Source organism: Populus nigra, chromosome 1 (assembly GCF_951802175.1).
Source record: "Populus nigra chromosome 1, ddPopNigr1.1, whole genome shotgun sequence".
NCBI lineage: Eukaryota > Viridiplantae > Streptophyta > Magnoliopsida > Malpighiales > Salicaceae > Populus > Populus nigra.
In genome coordinates this window covers 14,608,670-14,619,380 of record NC_084852.1, presented here as the reverse complement: position 1 = coordinate 14,619,380, position 10,711 = coordinate 14,608,670, and the positions used below count along the sequence as shown (strand labels likewise).

The window sequence follows — 10,711 nt, the reverse complement described above, 5'->3', positions numbered from 1 at the left end:
AAAGGCTAGAAGCCACAACTTGTCACTCAACTCAAATCAACTACACTATAGTCCCAAACTAACTTCAAGAGGAACCCGTTATATCTACAAATCTCGATGATTATATTAGATATTAGGACCCATAGTTCTCTAGTAATTTTGTGGTTCAATCTGTTCTCGAATTCATCTTGGAATCTGAAAACATATAAAAGAATGGGAGAAAAAGGCAGGCAGCGTGCAAAAACATTTCATTGCTACAAAAACTATGTTTGTAGCTTCTGCCATTGATCCAAATACTATAGAATTTTCCATCCATTCGCAATTACAAAAGACTCGCTTCTATTGAAATCTGGAATCACTTGCATTCTGTATGCTTGGTCTTCAGTTTGGTTTTTCATGATTTTCAGATTGGTGCTTACTAATGGCCATAGAAAAGAAGTATGACAATATTAAGATTGAGTTCTCCTAAGCCCTGAAGCAATGGAAACACGAGTGAAGAATGTTGCTGCTGGCTTTTGAAAATCAATGATCACAGATTCAGGCTCCTATTATCACTAAACCTGCTATATGTTCTTTCTACGTAATTCGTCTCGTGGAAACTCTATGGAATTGAATCTGATAACTGACTTTGACTTCAAGTTTCTGAAATGAATGGCTCTCCCTTCAGCTTCCATGTTCTTCATGTGTTTTGCTGATTGTCACAAGAGGCAGGTCTTTTAAAGCTTAACTTCTTGATAGTTCGAAAAACGTGATTATATTATTCCTGCTTCCCTGGAATCTTGCTTCTCAACATTAGAATCCTATCTACAAATATGGTGTTTTCTGCAGATTCAGAAATATCAGACTATTTTGCTGGTTACTTGTTCGCTGTTCTATTCTGGGATTCTTTGACTGGCTTAATGTTTTTCTTTGACTGCCTCCGAAGTTATTCACTATGCTTCTTAATTTTATGCGTATTTTGGCAGCAAAACATTTCGGGTGCTTAAACATTCAGATACAGCGGGTTTTTCTTTCGAGATTTACTTTTAAATTAAACATAGAATGCATCTCAATATCTGGTCTTACCTGGATCATTTCTTCATATGTGTACGACTACCCCATCTTTCATGAGTATTGATCGTATCAAGGAATCCTTAGTGGAATACATGGACCGTACGTTAAGGATCCAACGCATTCTGTTTCGAATTCGGCTAAAATGAACTTGTCTTACAACTAACAATTGGATTTCATGCCTTGAGCTTTTTATCTTTTAGTGCCTCGCTAATCTTATTATCAAACGGAAACGGAAGACTATAGCATTTAATAATATCACAGAATTGTACTGCATCATCACCTCCTCTATGTCCTCACACTATCCCTATATATATAGTCCTCAGCAATTGACAACGGGTTTTCTTGATTTGCCCATTTTTAAGCAGTTAATTGGCGGAACAGTGGTGCTTCTCAGTTCCCCGAATGTGTTCCAACAGAAAGGTTGGCTGTCTTCTTGAACTGGATTTAGTTCTATGGCAGAAAACGATATTCCAGTGCATGGCAGGTCATCACTGCATGCTAAGTGTACAGGTTTTGATGCGTATGTGCCTTTTATATTTATGTAGTTTATGTCTGACACAGCCACAGCTGAAGATTCATTCTGGCATTTGCTCTTGTCACAGTAGAACTGGTCGATCATGATTGGTGTTTTAACTCCACTAACTTGTATGTTTGAGAAAGTGACTCCTTGTACTGAGCCAGAGCCTCCCTGCATAAAAAACTGTTAGCTAGGTATATGGTTCCAAAAATCGTGTCTCTGGAGAACAAATTACTAGCGAAGGATGGATTCTATTATACCTGCCATGTCTTTATTCTGACACCAGTTAAAGTATTGAGCATTGCTACGTCTCGGACAGTCACGTTTGAAACGCAGGCCTTGCTGTTATCTCTTCCCAGCCCTCCAATACTAATTCCATGTCCAGGTCCGCAGTTAACATTGTGTATATACACCTGTGAGCATCCTGTCTGTATAGATACACAGTCATCCCCTGAAGAGTGGAGCAAGATATATAACAGTTTAGCAGAATTGTTGATTCATGATGCAATTTAATTTATTTGTCATGTCAATTTGTGGAGCGGGTAATTTGAAGTTCCAGAATTACCACAAGCAAGATCGGAACTGTAAATGAGCACGTCATGGGAGTTCTCCAGATGGATTCCATCTGTGTTAGGGCTGTTCTCAGGTGATGCTGCTTTGAAATCAGAAACTTGAACAGTTGTGCAATCGTCGAATTTGAGGTGGGTTTGAGGACTGTTTTGGATTGTGATGCCGGTAACTATCACACGAGTACTTCCATAAAATCTTAGAGCCTGCAGTGCATTGTTAAGAGTGACATCGGCATCTTTGTTTCAACATTAATTTTATACATTGACAAGGCTTAGAGAGAGATGTGAGTACCGTTGGCTTGGTTCCTGGCATTTTTGCCTGCATAACACCCTATTTACAGGAGACGAGGAAAGGTTAGTTTTTTGTCAGAACTTTAAATGGAAACTGCTGTGAATACAGTTTCTTTGATGGGATTGAGAGCTATGGCTTGATTGCATCTTTTACCTCTGAGTCTTCAGGATTATATGTTGGCAAGTTGTTCCACCAGACTGAACCCTGTCCATCAATAATGCCTTTACCTTGAATAGTAATTCCATTCAGTTTTGTGAACTCAATCCATTGTAAAAGCCCGGATTTCCAAGCTCCAGGAGTAGTAGGAGCTATGATCTTACCATCCAACTGCGTGAAACAAGTGTTTATTTTCGGTAAATCAAACATCAGAATTGGAAAAAAAAGAAAAAAAGAGAAGTGCCCATGTGGTGGAAGTATACCTGAAATACAATGTCAGCTTCACAACCAGGACCTGAAAAAGATACCGAATGGAGAAGGAAAACATATCCAGATGGAACTATCATCGTCGATGCCTCCACTTTACAAGCAGCTGCCCACGTTGCCCCAAATGCCTGGCTCGCATTTTAACAATAATTTCAGAAGGTTTTGACGAATAGAATAATACATAAAAATATTCAATGCATGTAGCAGATGCTTGATTAGAAGATAGATTTGGTTCTTGAATCTTGATTGATTAATTAGCTCTTGGGAACATGAAACGTGGGGGCCAACGACGTGGTATAATTTCTTCTATTATTATAAATTTAATGGAGTATATTTGAGATTGACTTCTGATTTTAATTTGCTGCCATGGCCTACCACTCCTGAATTTGTTCGTGCATTAATTAAAATTAAATCTATTTTTCAACAATCTCGAGAAGCTAATGATTACGAACTGGAAACTGGATGAAGTGCCACTCCGAGAAATAGCATGCACTTCCCTAAATGAATCCACCTGCAACTTCTGCTGTTAAGCGTGTCCAGCAAAATTTCTCAACATAAGCAAATGAAAATGAAAGCTTAAAGAAACAAATCACCTCTGAGTCATCTGTCTTTCCATCACCTTTGGCACCAAAATCTAACACATTAAAAGCTTTAGAGCTCCCTTCTTGCTGTGTTGACATGGTATCGTCAGCCAACATGTAGTTATTACCAGCAAGCTTCGACATGGTACTGCGACCATGGTGCTGATGGCTGCTACCAGCAGTGCTACCGTGACCTTCTTCTTTCTCCACATTTAGCACAGAGTGTGCAGGGGGGAATTTGCCTTTTAACCTCCACTGATGGCCTTCTCTAGCATGGCAAGTCTCAAACCTTGAAGTCCAAAGAAACAGAACAATGTTGAGGATGATTAGGGAGTAGTTTTTGAGATTGAAAAAATTCATCTTCCAGTGAAAAGGTGAAAGAGAGAGGAGATGCGGGTGGATTTCTTTATTAGTTAGTGAGGAGATGGTGGACATATTTATAGGAAGATCAAGCTACTATGCTTTTTTTAAAATAAAAATAAATAAATAAATAATATGTATAGATTAGGAGTGATTTAATAATTAAGTTTATTTTAATTTTTTTATGTATAAATAAAAAACTAATGGAAAATGGGATAATTTCTTTAGAGATTAATAAATCTTTTAAGCCTTTTGAATTTGGTGCTTCCACTTTTTCACAGAGTCAGAATATTCCATAAGCCGTAATAGATCCACGGATTCAACACATGTATATTAAGATTATAGAGGAAATATTTCAGTTTAATATTACATAACGAAGACTTAATATTATACCAAAAATGACCTGAGGTAAAAGGGGAATTATCTCAACTTTTTTTTATTATATTTTAAGCTCAGTTTCCAATCCGTCATTAAAAGCATAGTTATTAAATCCGGACTGATCCAGCCGATCGACCTGAAAGCTGGACCGGCCTGCGTTTATAAAAAAACAAGTCGTTGCAATGACCCGGCTAAACCCGGTCAACCCGTGACCCGTGACCCGGGCGACACCTGGTTTTTTTTCCTTTCAAATATGGGATTTGAAACCCATTAGTATATATACTCTATGTTTCCAAGAAAAAAGTTATGTTTTTTCAATGTGGGATAAAAAAATATTTTTGTTTAAATACTTAAACTTAAAAGGATAATATAGTATCTTTTTAATGTGTGATTTGAAGGCTATTAGTATATATACTTTATGTTCACAAGAAAAAAGTTATGTTTTTCAATGTGGGATATTACATTTTTTCAATGTGGGATTTGAAACTCATTAGTATATATACTTTATGTTCTCAAAAAAAAAGTTATGTTTTTTCATTGTGTGATTTGAAACCCATTATTATATATACTCTATGTTCTTAAGAAAAAAAAATTTAATGTGGGACTTGAAACCTATTAGTATATATAATCTATGTACAAAAAAAAAGTTATGTTTTTTCAATGAGGGATTTGAAATCATTAGTATATATACTCTATGTTTCCAATAAAAACGTTATGTTTTTTCAATGTGGGATAAAAAAAATTTAGTTTAAATACTTCAACTTAAAAGCTTAACATAATATCTTTTTAATGTGGGATAAAAAACTTTTTAAAATATTTTCTTAAACTTTATTATTTACAATATGTATAGCCTATATTTACATGGATTTTTTCTTAATTTTTTCATACAAAATATTAAAAATTTAATTTTTTTAATTTTCCAGGTTAATCTGGGTTGACCCGGGTTGACTCATGAAACTCGGGACTCGGTCCCTTGGCCGGGTCAACCCCCGGACCGGGTTTAATAACTATGATTAAAAGACGAATTACTCTTAATTTGTAATTATATTTTATATTATTTTCTAATACATCTTTCTAATAAACATTAGATTTGTGGCTCACGTTGTATTACAAGTCGAATCAATTTTATTTTTAACATGGAAGAAAAAAGTCTAGGTGTTCCAAAAAAAAATTCTAGTAAAAAAAAATTAAATTGTATATAGATTAACTTGATATGACCCTAATGATTTGGTGAATTCAAAGGCAACCCAGATAACCGGTAAAAACATAGTTGATCAACAAACTTTCAATTATGCCCTTGGTTATCAATTGATCAAAATGATTGGTTAACTTGTCAATCCACATATCAGGTCCTGAGACCATAATAACCCTATAGAAGCAAATCAAAATAAATTAAGAAGTTTATTTTCCAATAAACTCAATGTTGAAAGAAGAAATTAAAAAAATTAATTAAAAATGACCAAAAAATGACCCAAGTCAACTCGGTTTAATTTGTCAAACCCTCGATTTATGTCATTAGATTGAGATAACCCAATAGAAAGTAAATTGAAACAAATTATGAAGCTTTATTATAAATCAACGCTGTGATGAAAGATGAAATTGAAAAAAATTCAATTAAAAAACGGACATAAAAATAACTCGAGTCAACCCGATAATTTACCAAACTTGTAACCCGAATCATGAAACAAGGATAACCTTATAAAAATTAAAGCAAAACAGATCACGAAACCTAATTTTCAATTAACCTAATATTGAAGGATGAATTATATAAAAAAAAATTAATCAGAAAATGATATTAAAAAAACTCGAGCAAACTCGTCAAGCCCGCAGTCCAGGTCATGAGACTGGAATGAACTTATAAAAAGTAAATTGAAAAAATTATAAAACTCAACCTCATAAATCTAATGTTAAAATATTTAATTGAAATTAAAAAACATAATTTGCAAAAAAAAATTAAATAAAAACATTTTAATAAATAATATTTTATGAGAAATGATACAGTAAAATCCCGTCTGATTTTATTTTCAAAATTTTCATGTAAATTAATGAAAATATCATCTTTTAAGAAGCTCTCAAACCTCATCTAATTTATTAAAAAAAATAAATTCTCATGTGGGGTTAAAATTTGTTTCTTTTCATGGCTATTCTTTTAATAAATTAAGTTAGGTTTGCGCACTATTTTTATCGATTTGAATTAAAATATCTAATAAAGTACAAATAGAAAAATAAACTATATTCAGGGATAAATTTTGGATAATTAAACTTTGAAGAACATATTAGAGACTAGATATAAAATAAAATGATAAATTGAGGTAATTTATCTTTTACCTTAAGGTAATTAAACTTTTTTATTTATTTTACAGGACACGACTAACTCAATTAAGAATATAATAATAGATAACTATCCAGTAGGTGGTCTAGTGATAAGAGTTTGGGGTCAAGAAGTTTATTCTCCCTGTAGTTTCAAGTTCGAGCTTTGTGGTTGCTAATATAATGGTCACTGGAGGCTTACATAGTCGTTAACTTCAGGGCTCGTGGAATTAGTCGAAGTGCGCGTAAACTGACCCGGACTATATATATATATATATATATATATATTAGATTAGATAACAAATATCAGGATAGGTTAAGCCATTAATTATCTCAATATTATAAGATTAATCAATAAAGGTAGGAAAACCCAAACTAGAATAAAGCTTTGGTGCAATTGGCAAGATGCTATTACAATATATTTAATTTTGAAGGAAATAAAAGAAATTAACCACCTTTTTTTTTTATTCAACCATAAATTAATTAAGAGTATTCATATACCAACTAGAACATCAACTTATAATAAAGTCTCCTTTCTAACAATTTTAAGGCACACATTGTACATTTAGAGAACTTTAATACATTTTCCTGAATGATGATTATAAGATTTAAATCTAAATCTAAATTCAGCTCCTTCCTTTTCATTTTTTTTTTAATTTTTTTTAAACCAGGTGATTAAAGAAGAGGGAAGTTCGATGGCAATAAAGCCAGACTTGAGTAGTTTATTTTATTAAACACGGTGGAAGTTTTCCTTATTTTTTTTGCGCATTAATTAAAAAAAAAAACTTAACTGTATTTTTGTCCAAACAATAAGGTTTGTGTTTTTACCGTATAGTTTCATGTAATTTATATGCAATTTAATTCTTGTGCTAGAACAGTATAATTAATTAGCAACTACTTGCACGACCTCCTTAATTTTCTTTACTGGAAATTTGAAATGAGTAGCTTACTTGACCCGTTAATGGGTCCCTCCAATGACCTAGGTTTAAGAAATCAACTAATGAAAAAAAAATACTTACCATGAAAAAAAAAACATAAAATTGAATATTTAATTTAAGGGATTTACGTTATTTTATTACTTATTTACCATGGGTTTTTTAGAGATCATGTAGACTTCATCATGTTTATTATTCTAATCTAAAATATTTTTAAGTTAAAAAACAATAGAATACTATCAAATTTCTAAATCTTATATTTAATATAACTGAAAAGAGCTTATTGGCCTGAGAAGATCACTGTAGCTTCAGTTCTATTGACAGTGTTTACTGGAATAATTTTATGATGTTTTTATTTTTTTTAACTAAAAAACTTAATAATGGTTTCCAAGGGTATTGAAGTTTTTCGCATGGTACATTTGTCATTTTCAAATTGAGCAGAAATAAATAAGTATTTTTCTATCTTGATTATACAGTAAAATGATAAAAATACTTTTGGAAACAAAAAAAAATGAACCTAAAATAAAATGATATTTTTGTATTTTCACAATGGTTTTTTATTATTATAATTTAAATTGAGAGTCAATTTGGTATTTTAACAAATATAAAAAAATAATAAATAATTAAAATACACGGTTAAACGATGAAAAATACCCTTAAAATTAAAAAAAATTAAACCTTGAGACAAGGGCATTTTTCGCTTTACAAAATGTTTTTTTTATATAATTACAAAGTCAACCCAGGACAATTATGTATTTGACTATAATTTAAATTGAGGGCCAATTTGGTATTTTAACAAATATAAAAAAATAATAAATAATTAAAATACACGGTTAAACGATGAAAAATACCCTTAAAATAAAAAAAAAATTAAACCTTGAGACAAGGGCATTTTTCGCTTTACAAAATATTTTTTTATATAATTACAAAGTCAACTCAGGGCAATTATGTATTTGACTAAAAAAAATGTGCATGTGTTGCACATTTGAAGGCACATGAGAGACACTTGTGCATTTTAAGCAGAACGTGTGACACCTCTCGATATCTAAAAAAAGCCCTTTCATTGTGTCATTGGAAGCATCGCTTTGTCCTCTTCATATTGATATGACGTGTGTCTCCAGTGATAGTCTAGTCTGGTAAGGCTTTTTTTCTTCTTTTTGTCTATCTCCTCCTTCAAAAATCATAGCTTGACCCTTTTAGTTATTGATATTTCATCTTCAATCCATATAATTTTGAATTCTAATTTTTTGTCTTAGCCCTTTTGTAGAAGTCTTTTTTTGTTTTCAGTTTCATTCTTTAATCCTAATTTACCAAATATTATATTCTCCAATGTGATCCTTATTCTTTTAATTTCTAATTTTTTTCTTGGTCCTTTTGTGTAAGTTTTAATGGTTTTTAATTTCATCATTTAATTCAAATTGATGATATTATATTTTTCAATTTTGTCCTCATTGTTTTAATTTGTATTTTTTCTTCTTGGCTCCTTTGTAAAAGTTATTATTCCTTTCGATTTCATCCTTTAATTATAACATTGTTTTTATTTTTTATATCAATTTTGATCCTTATTATTTTTATTTTTTTGTCCTTATACTAATTCATTTTTTTTTATTTCACCCTTCAATTAAATATAAAATTTATTTTGTATTTGAATCTTGACCCCCATTTTTTTAATTGTTATTTTTTAAAATCCTTCTATATAATTGAAATTCTTTTTTCAATTTTATCTTTTGATATTTAATTGACTGGAAATTAGACTTTATAGTTTTTCCAGATTGGATATTTCGGGTCTAATGACTTGGGTTACGGTTTTGAAAAGTTAACACGGTTTATTTTTTTAATCGTGTTATTCCAATCACATGATTTGGGATGCGAGTTTGACAGGATATCTTGGGTTGGCTCAACTCTAATTAGCATAGTTACAGATTTGTCATGAGCTATTGTTTATGTCTTTTTTTATCCCATTTCAACACCCAAACATCATTTTTTACACACAAAAAAATGTTCAACCCGACGGTGAAGCACAAACACCAAGGATAGTTTTTTTCTATTTGAAATTCTTTTCAAGACTCAGAAGAGGAAGATAATTTTTTCATTTTTTGTTAAGATCATTATATATTATTTTGTGTGGGGAGTTTTTTATATTTTTATTTGAACGTTTTTTTTTTTTTTGGAATTTTCAATTTTTTTATATTATGTCAAATATATATACATAACAAAAAATATATATAGTAACAAAATACTGAACACTACAAAACATATATAGATAACAAAATCAAAGACAAAACATGGGTGACAAGTAATCACACTTTAGCTTGGACTACATGGAAAACACATGTAGATATAAATAGTTTATAGCAACTCTTTTAGCTATTTAGAGTGGTGTTTGTCCAACTATCAATTGTGTGAAGTATTGTTCTCTAGGATTGTAAAACGCAATATCAATGGCTATAAGAAATTGGAATCATATTCAATTTTGGACATCAATATGGTTAGGAGATTCTGCTCTATGCTTAGATTTTCAAGTCTTTATATAGTTTGTAGAAATCCAAATGCAAGATTTTAGAGATGAAAACCTAGAATGAAAATAGCTGGAAATGGTCCTTATCATGGAGAAAAACCTTTGGGAATCAAAAAAGGTAAAGAAAGAGGAGGGGTCTCTTTAAGCAAAAATGTTGCAAATAGAAAGGTTTGAAGACCAAACCCGTATAGGTTTTTCTCGGTAAAGAGTTGTACTTCTTTTCTTGAGACAATTCTTTTGCAAGGAAAAAAATCATTTTGATCAAATATTTGGTACTATTGCGCACCACCAAAGGTAAAGTCTAATCTATGGCTTGCTATTTTGAATAAACAGCCTACAAAATACTTTCTTCATAAAGAGGTATGTTAGAAGGTAATAATCTAATTTGCTTGTTTTGTAAAAGGAGATTGAAACTATGAAACATATTTTACTGTATAGCGATATGGTTTGGAAGTGATGGTTTCAATCGGTAAATTGGTTGGGACAACAATGGATCTTGCCTCAATTTCTAGATGATTTTTTTTTAATGGCATGGTAATTGGATATATGAAAAACAATGCATGGTGTTTATTCTTCTTTGGTATATTCTGGCCGATTTGAAATGCTAAAATAATATGATTTTTAATTAGAAAGATACTTACTAAGATCATGTGTTTTACTCACTTTCTCATTGAGTTGCAATTTGGACCAAATATAATGATGGGAATTTCTATTATACTGTGTTAGATTTAGTATATTCATAAAATGATCTTCTTATATGGACTAATGGAATAAAAAATAAGAAGTAATTCATTTT

General features: G+C 31.3%; 1 protein-coding gene across 1 annotated transcript; it reads right to left on the bottom strand.

The window, feature by feature from the left end:
* Positions 1-1,081: 1,081 nt before the first annotated feature.
* Positions 1,082-3,830, bottom strand: LOC133680892 (polygalacturonase At1g48100-like). The gene is made up of 7 exons (XM_062103919.1): positions 3,427-3,830; positions 2,830-2,961; positions 2,564-2,737; positions 2,411-2,449; positions 2,115-2,322; positions 1,810-2,000; positions 1,082-1,720 (listed from the first exon to the last, which is right to left on the bottom strand). Exons 1-7 carry the CDS (start codon positions 3,772-3,774, stop codon positions 1,352-1,354), a joined length of 1,461 nt encoding a protein of 486 aa, XP_061959903.1. The 5' UTR covers positions 3,775-3,830; the 3' UTR covers positions 1,082-1,351.
* Positions 3,831-10,711: the final 6,881 nt, after the last annotated feature.

What these genes read in the sequence shown, in the direction of transcription:
- LOC133680892 (XM_062103919.1), bottom strand. Translation starts at nt 3,774, where the DNA reads ATGAATTTTTTCAATCTCAAAAACTACTCCCTAATCATCCTCAACATT. An exon ending in ATAATCCTGAAGACTCAGAG is followed by an intron (nt 2,450 to 2,563) that starts GTAAAAGATGCA and finishes TCCTGTAAATAG; the next exon opens with GGTGTTATGCAGGCAAAAAT. An exon ending in TGCCAGGAACCAAGCCAACG is followed by an intron (nt 2,323 to 2,410) that starts GTACTCACATCT and finishes AATGCACTGCAG; the next exon opens with GCTCTAAGATTTTATGGAAG.